General features: G+C 42.9%; 1 protein-coding gene across 3 annotated transcripts in view; it reads left to right on the top strand.

Annotated features, from left to right (window-relative positions):
• Nucleotides 1-13,018, top strand: part of ide (insulin-degrading enzyme) — a 29,288-nt gene extending 16,270 nt beyond the window's left edge. For all 3 annotated transcript variants that reach the window (XM_041947278.1, XM_041947275.1, XM_041947276.1), the window contains exons 18-25: nucleotides 414-505; nucleotides 2,597-2,708; nucleotides 4,457-4,624; nucleotides 5,129-5,401; nucleotides 6,395-6,456; nucleotides 9,504-9,576; nucleotides 9,664-9,731; nucleotides 10,597-13,018. In XM_041947278.1, coding sequence (XP_041803212.1) covers nucleotides 414-505; nucleotides 2,597-2,708; nucleotides 4,457-4,624; nucleotides 5,129-5,401; nucleotides 6,395-6,456; nucleotides 9,504-9,576; nucleotides 9,664-9,731; nucleotides 10,597-10,692 — 944 coding nt within the window. In that variant the 3' untranslated portion in view covers nucleotides 10,693-13,018. The remainder of the gene's footprint in view (nucleotides 1-413; nucleotides 506-2,596; nucleotides 2,709-4,456; nucleotides 4,625-5,128; nucleotides 5,402-6,394; nucleotides 6,457-9,503; nucleotides 9,577-9,663; nucleotides 9,732-10,596) is intronic.
• The last annotated feature ends 42 nt before the right edge of the window (nucleotides 13,019-13,060 follow it).

Raw genomic sequence — 13,060 nt, 5'->3', positions numbered from 1 at the left:
CCTCGGATTCACATGAGACTCAATTAACCTGCAGGGTCAAAGCCTGTAGCCCCGTCACCAGGGCCTCCAATTACCACAGCTTGTTCCCTTATCAGTACCCTTACCCTCCTGCCGTCCCTGTAGTAGCTCATCCTTGAATCTGGGTCAGACGTTGCTTGAATTCAGATTGTCCAGTCTGTATTGAAACAGGCCTGATTCTTGTGCGCGTGAAACTGAATGTGTATATAACTGTACGTTTTACCAGGCTTGTATCACTGTCTGACGTGTGAGCAGTGTTGTCTTGTTTGTGACAGGAATGTACAATGAAACAGCAGTGGTTCTGTTTTTTGTGTATGTTTTTTTTTAACAGTCTTGATAGCAGCTTGGGAAATTGCTCTTTGACTGATTGCTGTTTTCTGTGATCTGTATTCCAGATGTAACCCTCCCACGCCTCAAGGCCTTCATACCTCAGCTATTGTCACGGTTGCATATTGAAGCCCTTCTCCATGGCAACATCACCAAGGAGGTTTGTCACTTGAGACACAAGTTTTTTGGGTTTTTTTGCACTGCCAGCTGAGACAATTTGAGTTTTGCTTGCTAAATTCACAATAGTGCAGCTTTCCCTTCATATCAAGACTTTGAATACACCTTTTTATTCTCAAACAATTTCTGAGTCACCTCCAGTTAATCTGGCCCTCTGATGGTATCACAGAGGATTATTGTCAAACCTCTGACGCAGCACGCGCCTTACGTCTTTTAATGATGACAGCATCACAGGTGGGTGGAGAGAGAATCAGAGTCACCAGTGGGAGAAATTATCCATTTCATCATCATGGAGCTGCAGTGTGGGCTTTTGTAAGTCCAGAGCAAAAACTGACCAAAGCAGATAAGCCTTGCAATGTTAGGCTGTATGATAGATGAGGAATCAGGTACCCATGTTTTGAAGAGAAACATTGTGCTTGGATATGCTGTGCTGGAATTGTCAGTGACTGTTTGTAGCCTCCTCATGGATGCATGGAACTTATGGTCTGGCACATGGCACCTTTTTATAAAGTCCCAGAATACAGGCAGAGGGCAGGGTCTCTGCAGATGAATACACCACCACACATTTCCAGTTGGACATAAGTGATGATTGAGAGTCGTTATTTTTAAATCTAGGCGTTGTTTTTAAGGAAATCCTGCGGACTACATCTTTAATGTTACCAAAGCAGGTCAGTTACATTGTAGGAAAACACTACCTGAAAAGGTATTGGTGATGTCGCTTTAATTACTTCCTTGTTGTTTTGTGGCAAGGACAGTTAAACCTATTTCAATGCAATACATGTTCCTCTTTCATTAAATTTGAACAATAAAGCTTAAGTTCCAAACCCCAACTTCTTCAGATAGTACACCGACTTCAACTGCTTCAGTCTCAAAGTCCGACTCTGAAACCTTCCAATCCCTTGTTAACTAAAGTCATCCCATATACACGCCCTACATACAGTACCATCACATGTTCCAAAAGGATTCTATAAACTATGGCTATTACACTGCCAAGTCTACAAGCTGTGAACAGTGAAGTTGGCTGGATAGTCAATAAGCCTCATTAATCTTAATTACAAAAAACAAAACAGATTTCCTGTTTTATGCCCAAGTGGTTTGGGTTTCATCTAAGAGGTTGTATGATAAATCTGCTACTGAGCCTTTTCTGCTCAGGACAACCCAAAGAACAATTTTTAACTGTTTTCTGCTGATAAAAAAAAAAAAAAAACAATACTGTCCACAGTGAGGTCTGTAGATTATCCTGAGTAAGCGCTACATTGTTTCTGGAAATACATTGCTATGGATTTTTTTTGATGCTCTGAGCACCATATGCAAAATTCCTTTCACCGTTTCTTTACAAGTGTAGCAACTCGGGTTGCAGCGGCATACCAGTGTCATGTATACTACAATATGACAGTCGACAGTTGTCACACCATGTACGTTTGCTTATCTACGGTATTAAATTCTGTAGCGTTAGTGTAAAACAGTGTATTCAGGTTTATGTAAGTTTCATGCCTATTAATACGTAATATTTTTATGAAACTATAATAAAGCATCTGTTCAACCAAAAAAACACAACTGTATTGTGTAATACTGTATACGATGATAGCAAGATATTTCTAGATGGTGCTGTGTAGATTTCACTCTGTTGCAACCCTACAGTAGCAACAGAAGTCACAACCGTTGCTAATAAAACAAAAAATACCTGCATGGCCAATGAAGGTGAGAAATATACACTGAATATGGCATATGAAGCTAACATCACTGCAGTTTTTAGGTGAAGGTTAGAGAGCAATGCACGGCCCATACTGAGGGTTGAAATGGTACAATGTCAAGATAACTTAATTCTGCTCAGGTAGAACCCACATCTTAATGCAGCCTGTTGGGGGATGTACATAGAAAATCACCAACTGAAGTAGGTGGCAGGTTATGGGAAAATATGTATAACAGCTGGTACATTAGAAATTCTTGAGGAAGCTAAACATCAGAGGTAAACGGCAAGTAATGTTGTTCCTAGAGTAGGATTTTTCCCTCAAAATGCTGTTTTTGTGGACTAAAATGTTTTGTTTTCCCTCCCTGTCTGGCGTCTCTCTAGTCTGCTCTTGGCATGATGCAAATGGTGGAGGACACGCTCATTGAGCATGCTCACACAAAACCCCTCCTCCCGAGCCAACTGATTCGCTACAGAGAGGTGCAGGTTCCAGACGGTAGGTCTCAAAGCACCCCCCCAATCCCATACACACACAGCAGTTAAGCACTCTCAATCATCCTCTGCCAGTCATGTCTGTTTCCACAGCAACCATGTAGAAGAGTCCTTACCGAACACTCTCGCCCTCGTCATCAGTGATGCTGTGTTGCGTTAGTAAAGACTTGATTAAATTCAACATCTCTCATTTCCCTCAGAGGAACATAATGGTCACTCAGTGGAAATTGACGTCATCAGGCAAAATACGTACACGCCATCCCCTCAGCTCAAAGTCGAATGCACACACGCCAAGGAAAGCACCTGTGCTTGCCTTTCTGATTACATTAGGAAAGTGGAGTGATGTGGAGAGGAAACCAGAGCTGTGCAGGGCCACCTGGAGACATCCTGGAGTCTCACAGAGGGATTTTCCAGGCTTGGCTCCAGACTGCCAGTAGTCAGACACAGAGCAGGAGCACTGGCGAAGGACGTAAAGGATGTAAACACAAAATTGGCTTGTGTTAGACTGACTGGTTGACAGTCTACCCAGGAAACATGTTATTAATCTGAAATCTGAGAGCGTTAGAGCGGAGAGTTCACATAAATCTGTCCAGCTACACATTCATGTTTGTTAAAAGCTCCATGTGATCCAGATGCTGTCTGAAAGTTGACTGAAAGATTATACCACACTGACAGCGTGATGTTTATTGTGCCAAACAAAACAAAATACACAATGACACACAGACCTGCAATAGCCACATGTCACATTAGTGCTGTGATTAATCAAAGAATCAAAGCTGGTCCTTTTCAGTTTCCCAAGTAAACTTAAGTAAATGTTTTGACATGCTGAGAAGAATGTGAGAGGGAGATGTCAGGGACTGTGGACATGACACTCCCCGAGCACAGAGCCAGAGTGCTCCGTCAGCATGTGATAAAGGTACCTGCATTACCCAGCCTCAACTTGTGCTCATGCTACAATGGATGGCCCCCCTCCATGTTCTGCTGGAAAGAAATTTTAAAGCCCAGATGAAAGGCAAAAGGAGACCGATTTGGAGCCGCTGAGCAACAAAAGCATGATGTTGGCATTCAACAGAATGTCTCCGCCTTTCTGGAAAGTGTCACCACTGTCCCCTGTCTGAACTCTCCTGTTTTACTGTATCACACTCATCTGTGCCTTAAGAAACAATGCAATTGCTCATCAGTTTCTTGCAGCCATTGATTATGGTTTTGAAAGACCAGATTATCCATACAGGGGTCATCATTTGGAGTGGATTATATTTTCATTTGAATTCATTTCCATGCTAATCTGAGTTCATGAATCGCTGTGGATTTTGGTTTAATACAAGGATTCTACCTTAAACTACCTCAAATGGTCTTCGCGCCGTCACTGCTTTCCATGTTATATATCTCAGCACGGCCCACTCACGTTTAACAGAACCATCTGAACTTACAGGCTTTATAAACGAAATTAAATCTGCACACATACCAGAATTTAATTTAGATTCTTATACTATCATCGTCTGTCTTCCAAAACCTGTTCAATAATCTGTTTTATGTAGCTGTAGCTAGTATTACAAGATGGGAGGGAGAGAGACTTTCAGTGTTGCCTCTATCAGATGCATACACACATACATAATACATGTCTCCTTCTTCAGTTGTGTTTCTGCCTTTAGTTCAGCTCAGGAGCTTTATTTTCTCTGTCAATAATGCATTTTCAAGTGAATGTGTTTACTTCGAATGATTACACAACAAATATTCTTCTCTTTCTCTCAGGTGGTTGGTATGTTTACCAGCAGAGGAACGAGGTGCACAACAACTGTGGCATTGAGATCTACTATCAGACAGACATGCAGACTACCCATGACAACATGCTGCTGGAGCTGTTCTGTCAGATCATCTCTGAGCCCTGCTTCAACACACTGAGAACCAAAGAACAGCTGGGTGAGCCCACGAAACACAAACGAATCATGGAGAACATATCGCGTGTCACATTTTCCAACATGGTTTTCAATATTCTGTATATGGAGACAAGACAAAACAGCGGCGATGGAGTTATATTTTGCTACCAAGTGCTGAATATTTATTCAGACGTTTTTCTTTGAGAATTATGCAGCTTTAATCTTCATGTAGTAATTAGATACTACTCTATAAAGACCAGAAATGCTTCTAAAGGGCTGTCAACCGTGGTGATGGTTAATAACTTGGGGAATGAATGGACTGAGTTTCTGAACCACATTTCCTTGGAAGTAGTCCTGTAATAACACTGCCAGATCCAAAATTAAGTACAGACACAGTAATCAGAACAAAATGTTTTTCAAACCACTTAAAGGCTGAAGTACATGAGTTTATAATTGTAAAGTTAGTAGTTTTTCAGCACAAGCTAAGATTGCCTGTCTGTCCTCTGTGCTGAGCTCTTGCATATCTTCCTCTCTACACCCTCCCCAGGCTACATTGTGTTCAGTGGGCCCCGGCGGGCTAATGGAGTACAAGGCCTCCGCTTCATCATCCAGTCGGAGAAGGCACCCCACTACCTGGAGAGCCGCGTGGAGGCTTTCCTCTGCACCATGGAGAAGGCCGTGGACGAGATGAGCGAGGAGGCCTTCCAGAAACACATCCAGGCCCTGGCCATCCGTCGCCTGGACAAGCCAAAGAAGCTGTCTGCCGAGTGTGCCAAGTACTGGGGAGAGATCATCTCTCAGCAGTATAATTTTGACAGAGGTGAGGCCTCCCAACAGTCCTCTTCACCTCACTGCTAACTCTTAATTATGGTTAGGTTCAAAGGCCATATGAAGCTTTTATATATTTCAAAAATATATTTCTAATCTGCCATCTTTTCTAAACAGTGTGTTTTACGTAGAAAGTCAGATACAGGTTCTTGAGAGTTATCAATATTTTGGACAGTCGCAGAGGTGAGCAGGATGTTGCTTAGAGCTGCGCAAATTTGGATCGATTAAAGCCTGAAATAATCTGCAGCCGTAGCACACCTCTCTCTTGCAGCACTCTCCTGAGTGCCATAATGGATTGTAATGGACCTGATTCACTGGTAATCTGCCTAAAGCCCAGAGAGAGTGATGGCAACGCTGAAAGGCTGCCAAGGGAGTGGTGGTGATTACTGACACTGGTGGAGGGGGGCTGGGGGGGGTGGTAGCAATCATGCTCAATGCCAAGGACACAGAAACACATACAGCACACGCCATCAGTCAGTCCATACACACAGTCTGCTCCATGAGCCAACTGTGAGGTGGAGCTGTGGTTAGTCACATTTTGTGCAAAAAGATGCTCATTCAATGATCTTAGATTCTTTTTTAAAAAAAATGAACATAATGAAAATAATATTTGATAGCTCAACTATCAGTTTTCCACCAGCAATTGAACACAATAATGAGCCAAACACCACCCTGCGGTTCCAGTTGCATTGTTATGCAGCAATAATGACTTCCAACTTTCACTATGATGAATTGCAAGTGTCGAGGAACTTATAGATTAAAATATTTTTGTTTAAATTTCATTGACATGAACTGAAACTGCTTAGAAACTATTGGTATGGTTTGGACAGTGGTCAGTAGAAAATAAAGTTAACTCGAGCCATAGTTTTCAGACTAAAGTGGGCCTTATGTGCAGTGCAGCCCATCTTTGAAATGCTCTTCTCAGGTTTTGACTGTAGTGATATGATTGTTAATGATGTTGATGCTTTTTTTTGCCCTGTTGCAGATAACGTTGAAGTGGCCTATCTGAAGACTTTGACTAAAGAAAACATAATGCACTTCTACAGAGTAAGTAGTACAAACTTACAGTGGTATGCAAAGGTTTGGGTCACAATTTCTGCAGAAGATGAACTGATCTCCAAAAAATAAGCACAAAGTTAAAGATGAAACATTCTTTTCAGCATTTTAAGCAGGATAAGTATATTGTTTTGGTTTTGTACAGTACTAGAGTGAAAAAAATGAAAAGAGCATCAATTAATTACCATGATTGTCACAACAATCAGCAGCCATGGACTCCTCTAAGCAGCTGCCTAGCACTCTGAAAATAAACAAATTGCTGCCCTCAAAGCAGGAGAAGGCTAAAATAAGATAGTAAAGCGTTTTTAGGTGGCTGTTTCCTCAGTTTGTTAAGTAATTAAGAAATGGCAGTTAACAGGAACAGTGGAGGCAAAGCTGAGGTCTGGAAGACCAAGAAAACCTTCTGAGAGAACTGCTCATAGGATTGTTTGAAAGGCAAATCAAAACCCCCATTTGACACCAGCAACTTTTCAGGAAGATTTTGCAGACTCTGGAGGGGTGGTGCACTACTGTGCAGCAACACCTGCACACACATGAGCTTCATGGAACAGTCTTCAGAAGAAAACCTTTATTGTGTCCTCAACACAAAATTCATCTCATCGAGCATTTTGGAAACAAGTTCTGTGGACTGAGCAAGTTAGAACAGAACTAATAGAATTGAAAATAGCCACAAAAAGCAAATGTATGTTTAAAAATAAGTGCAACTCCAACAGTCAAGCATGGGGCTGGACCGATCGTGCTTTGGGCTTGTGTTGCAGCTAGTGGCACAGGAAATACTTCACTGGTTCAGAGGCCCTGACAGTTAACAGCATGGAAAATCTTCAGATAGACCTCAAAAGAGCAGTGCATGCAAGACAGCCCAAGAATCTCACAGAACTAGCAGCCTTTTGCAGGAAGAATGGGCCAAAATCCCCCAAGCAAGAAGTGAAAAACATTAGTATCTGCTTATTGGTATTACAGACATCATTTTTAGTTTATTTTAAAATAATTCATATAAATTGTCTGAAACATCCTTCATACTATGGACCATTCACACTCATTATAGGGTATAGGATGATGGGGTTTAATGGCTTCCCTTCAGATATTCTACTGTTCACATTGTATTGAGTGAATATTAAAACCATGAACGGCAAACAAATCTGAGCTTAGAGAATTTTAGTTCATCATTTAATGTGGGAATAACAACGTGATATTTCTAAAATGACTCCCTGGGTGCTTTTACTCCAGCCACAGATTTATTCGAACAGCCTTAAATGATGACGCTCATTTGATTATAATTGTGGTACTCTGCAGCTGTGGTTAATGACAGCAGAGGTGTCATTAGGAGGCGGCTACATAAATTACAACAATAAACCTGCATTTTATGACGTGCGAGAGTCATGAGGTATCTCAGAGGTCTATCAGTCATTGTTAAATGCACGTTTGAACTGCCTACTGATGAATGTTGCATCATAAATAAAATAGCACTGACACAACCCATTGTTAATACCCGATGGCTAATGGCATAACCCTAACCTGACCTTTTAAACGGCGTTTACGTCACGTCTCGACTGACCAGACTCCACTGAAACATACAACGTGAAACGATCTGTTCAGTCTCACACAGTCACACTGAACAGACATTATTTGATCAGTTGTTTATTCAAAGGTAGATTACGTCCACAGTTGGACCTTCTTGTGTGATAAGGAAGTTTGTTTTATCCTGCAACCAGTGGAAACTTGAAGAAAACGCTGGTGTCAAACAATAGACCCAAATCTCATTAACAACGCCATTTCCACCCCAGCAAGGAAGTTGGTGAACTAGCTTGCCAGCTCCTCTGTTGTTAACTGTTGCTGATTATTCAGGCGGTGTTTTGACGATGAAGACAACAACTCCCATGATCCCACGCTACCTCACAATGTCATCAAACTCTTGTTATTGTTTTGATTGAGATGGCAGATTTAACACAGCTCTGGGAGTTAGCCCGTATGTTTGCCACTTTATTGATCGTGTGTCAATAAAGTGGCAAACATATCAATTGTATAAATCCAACTACAAGGTCTATTTAGTAGATGTTCTGGAGCTTTTGATCATATCACACACTAAGTTTGCCCAGTCACTTTAAGGACTTCTAAAGCCCCCATTAAAAGGGAAGGTACACAGAGAAATCTTAAGATAGATGTTCGAACACCTCTAATTCCATAACAGCTGGCCACGCTGTCTGCTAATGAAGACCAAGTGAGCTCCAGAATACAATACAATAAACCTACATATACACCTTGAGGTCTACGAGGCGGTCTTCATCTGAGGGTTCCTCTCCATGTATGAGTGATGATAATTAATTACCAGCTGTGGTGTTTATTTACACATAACATTTGAATATTTAGATAAACGAGAGCTCGGTCCAGATCAAACGCAAGTCTCTAAAATCTGTTTGTGTGTGTGTCCAGACACACATGGTTTTACTGGATTCAGCCTGCCCTCCTAGCTTTCATCTCCTCCCGCTTCTATTCATAGCAGTGGAGGTGACACTGACACAGGACGCTCACAGCATATCAGCTGCCATAATGACAGGCAGCCAGCCTGTTTCAAAGGGGATAAAGGGCCAAAGACACATAGCTGCTGAAAGAATTGGTATTATCTCGGTCCAGCAGAAACCATTACAGGCCCCATGCAGAATAAACCTAATGCATTTCTAATGTCATATCAGCTACAATCGCAGAATTTGGCTCGTCTTTTTTTTTTTCTTTTTTGGTCGGCAGGGTTGAGGCTGTCTGACTGCAGACGAGCCAAATCTTCAGTCTAATATAATCCCCCATCCAGAGACAGTGATGAGCCCCCACTGTGGCTAAATCTCCACAGAGTTGTCACAAGTCACCCCAGACTCTCTGTGAAAACACTCAATGAGTCATTCCAGCTACTTACAACTATTTCTGATGAAATTATATATAATTAAGTAATGACTGAAACTCCCAAGTTTTGGTCATGATGCTGTCTGCAGCAACGCTCCCCGCCTCCGTCTGTGCATCACCCCACCTGTCTGTCCCCGTGTCTGCAGGATCGGCTGACAGTCGAAGCCCCGAAGAGACACAAGGTGTCCGTGCACGTCCTGTCCAGAGAAATGGACTCCTGTGAGTACCTGTGTTCATTTCAATGGGACACCCGGCGGGTTCATTCATCGTCAGGCTGACCAGTACATCACTGTGTGTCTTTACCAGGTCCAATAGTGGGAGAGTTCCCCGCTCAGAATGATGTCAACCTGGCCCCCGCTCCCTCCCTGCCACAGGTAACGATGGTGTTCTGTCTCTATGCTCTGCGGTCATTAACCTGACTGCATCCCCAGATAGTTGGATGAAGTTTACAACTTACGACTAAACTGCACACAGCACATCTGTGTTTACTCAACGATAAACTGCTTCATACGAAAGGGAAGAGACAAAATGTCTTTGAGTTGCTCTCCGGACAGATTTTACCGTTACAACAGATGATAAATGTTAGATTTCAATGCCACACTTTTTGTGGGTCTCCGTACCCGATCCTGAAATTTAAAGGACAAGTCTGATGATATTTTGTATGTTTTATATTGTGAAGATATCACATGAAACAGCCAAAACCAAGAACAAATCGATCCCACAACAAGTGGCACACTCACAAACTTTAGTTTACACTTTGTTGATCCTGTTCCTGGAATGTGTTGGTCTTATCTTTCTCATACTCTTCCACTAGGGAAAAATGCATGTCAGATGTTTTCTAGGTTTTATGTTTTCTAGACATTTTGCTTTTGTCAGTAGCTTCTTTGCAGCTTCTTTGCTGAACTGAGAGAATTTCCACCTTTGTGAAGAGGTGGTTCCTGCTGAGTGAAAACACAACAAAGCCAAAGTGAGGACGAACATTTTGCAGCAGCTGTTGTTGATGATTCAACCACACTGACCACATTGCACTGAAAACTTAAGTGAAAGAACTAACAGTGCAGGTTACCTTAAATAGTTACCATGAAAACAGTGCGCATGTAGCTCTTTTCGCTATCAGCACCAAATGCCGTCTAGAGGTCGGCTTTGTCCTCAAATGAACGGGCAAAGCAGAATTGTGTGAAGACGTCAGCCATCGGTGAGAATGCCACTCTGACCTGCCGCCTCTTGTTTTCTCCGCAGCCCACGTTGGTTCAGGACATGACGGAGTTCAAGAGGAGCCTGCCTCTCTTCCCCCTGGCCAAACCCCACATCAACTTCATGGCTGCCAAACTGTGAGCGAGGCCGGCAGGTCCACGCGCAGCAGCAGCACGGGGGCGCCGGGGAGGACGACCGCGAGGGACCCTGCTGTGTTTCCCACCTACACCACCGCCCCCCTCGTCAGGAAGACTTTCATCTGACTGAGCCTGCGTTAGTGCGTGCGTGTGCGTGCGTGTGTGTTTGCGCGGGTGTGTGTATGTGTGTGTGTGTGCACGTGTGCCAGGCTGGAGCCACTAGAAGAGATGCTTGGAAACAAACGAGTGTGTTTGAATCACAGAGTTAGCCGTGGTTGTCGACGTAGCCGTGTTGACGATAGAGGCCACAGCAGACCTCACCTCATGTTATACGCCCGTAAAAGGAGACGCAACACTCACACGCATCACGATCCTGTGTAGGCTGTTGTAGAGGAAATAGAAACAACGTGTAAAAAAAAAAAAAAGAAAAGAAAAGGGCCAGTTCCCTTTCAAATGAGTTCAAGTACACTGCAGAAGCTTCACAGTAGGAGGCGTTTTATTTGAATAATTCAGACATGCTGCTTGAGAATGGATGGCTGGTTTATTGTGATGAACTGGGGGCTGTAGAGGTTAAAGACAGTAGCTCCATGAAGGTCTTCTTCTTTTATTTGTTGGACTGGTATGTTTGCCATGTAACTCTCGGAGGTACCGCGATGCTCCTGAAAACGTGATCAAAAGGCACACTCGGTCAAATGGAATTTTTAATGGATTTTATTCAAATTTATGCATTTCTGAAGAATCTCTGCCTTTATAATTCTAGTTTTAATCCTCACAGGTTTTGAAATGTTTTTGCTCGTAAACTGGTAAAATGTTGGGACCCTTTAAGGAGCTGTTTGAAATCGCTCGTCACAGAGAACCTTGGCCGTGAAATTAGTTTTTTATTTTTTGTTGCATTTTACAGTAGTATGTAATTCAGACATCTCAGGGGTACCTCCATGCTGTTTGTTTTTTTTTTTTTTAACATTCAATTTTACTAGTGATTGATTTAAAATAAAGACACTTTTATCAGTCTGTCATCCACATTAGTACTTTGTTCACTTCACTGAATGTGATCAAATCCTTTTTGGTTATTTTTGTCAAACTGAAGGCTGTAGAGACGAACAGCAGTTTAATTTGTCCATTTTGTAGGCTCGGGGAGATCGTCATCGTTCTCACACTCTGTGTCTGAGACTTGCAGAGACTTTCTGCAGCTTGTGCCTTTCTAGGGGGGCATCAGTTAGTTTGTGTCTGGCTGCACTGAGCTGCTCTCGGTCTGATCCGGGGGCAGAATCCTGGAGGGTCTAACCCCCCCTAAATTGCTGGACTGTGCGCCGGCTCTTACAGCACAGGTGTCAAAAAAAGCAGCTAGCCGTTTTCTCTGAAAAAGAAGCATTTTGTGTCGATGTTTAAAGGGGGTTGAAGAAAAGCTCCGGTCTGGATTTTTTTTTTCCTGAATATATGCACTTCTCTCACTAAGCAATAAACTTAATGATGTGGACAGGGAACAGTGTGAGGCAGAATGAGACGTGGCTCTGCACTGCTGATTAGCTCCAGCAGCTGCATCCACACTGATCCCAAACGCTGGAGAGGGCTGTGTGGTGGTGCAGGACAGCGGCGTCGGTGTCGGTGCCGTGCAAGCGTAACCTGCTCTCTCAGGTGCTAACCAGCTTTGCTGTGAAACCACTGCTGGTGGAGCTTCCAGCCGCTCTGCTCAAACAGCCAAACGTCTAAGTTCTGATTATTTTGCCCCACCATACCTGCTCTCAGGCCCAGATCATAGCTCACTCATGATGCTGCAGTTTTACAGAAAGACTGAAGGTGTGAGGGAGTACCTGTACGATTGTGCTGTATCAAAAGCTTCTTCAGTGTTTTCCAGCATTTTACTACGTCCCAACTAGATCAAAACCATTTCAATTTCTTTTGAGCGAGCCCCCCCTTCATTATCAACTGCTTCTTTGTTAAAGGGCAATGTTCCCTTTTGTGGTTGGAACCCAAAGACAAGCAGCAGCAGCAGCATTCGGTAGACTCACTCCCACAAGCAGTAGCTTGACAGCACCTGGGGGGCGGCGACAAAGCCGTTTTCATGCAGTGTTCAGAAGAAACTAGTAAAATTACATATCAGGCTGGGGTGGGCCATGCACTGTTTACCTTGTGAAGTACCTAGTGATTGGTTTACATTTAGAAAATCAAAAGTTTTTAATTTCTGGATGTCTTTAGCAGCACAAGAGACTGTGCTAATTGGCTGGTCGGGTTTATGGGCCGGTGATACATGAGTGCTGACATTTTGAGTTTGGTCTTTTTATTGTCTCCTGTGTGTGTTTCTGATTAATAAACTACTGAGTGAAGCCGTATATTCTTGTTTTTTTAAATGCAGCATTTCCCTCCCACACAAT

The sequence above is a fragment of the Chelmon rostratus genome, chromosome 11 (genome assembly GCF_017976325.1).
Source record: "Chelmon rostratus isolate fCheRos1 chromosome 11, fCheRos1.pri, whole genome shotgun sequence".
NCBI lineage: Eukaryota > Metazoa > Chordata > Actinopteri > Chaetodontiformes > Chaetodontidae > Chelmon > Chelmon rostratus.
This window is presented reverse-complemented; position numbering and strand designations above follow the sequence as displayed.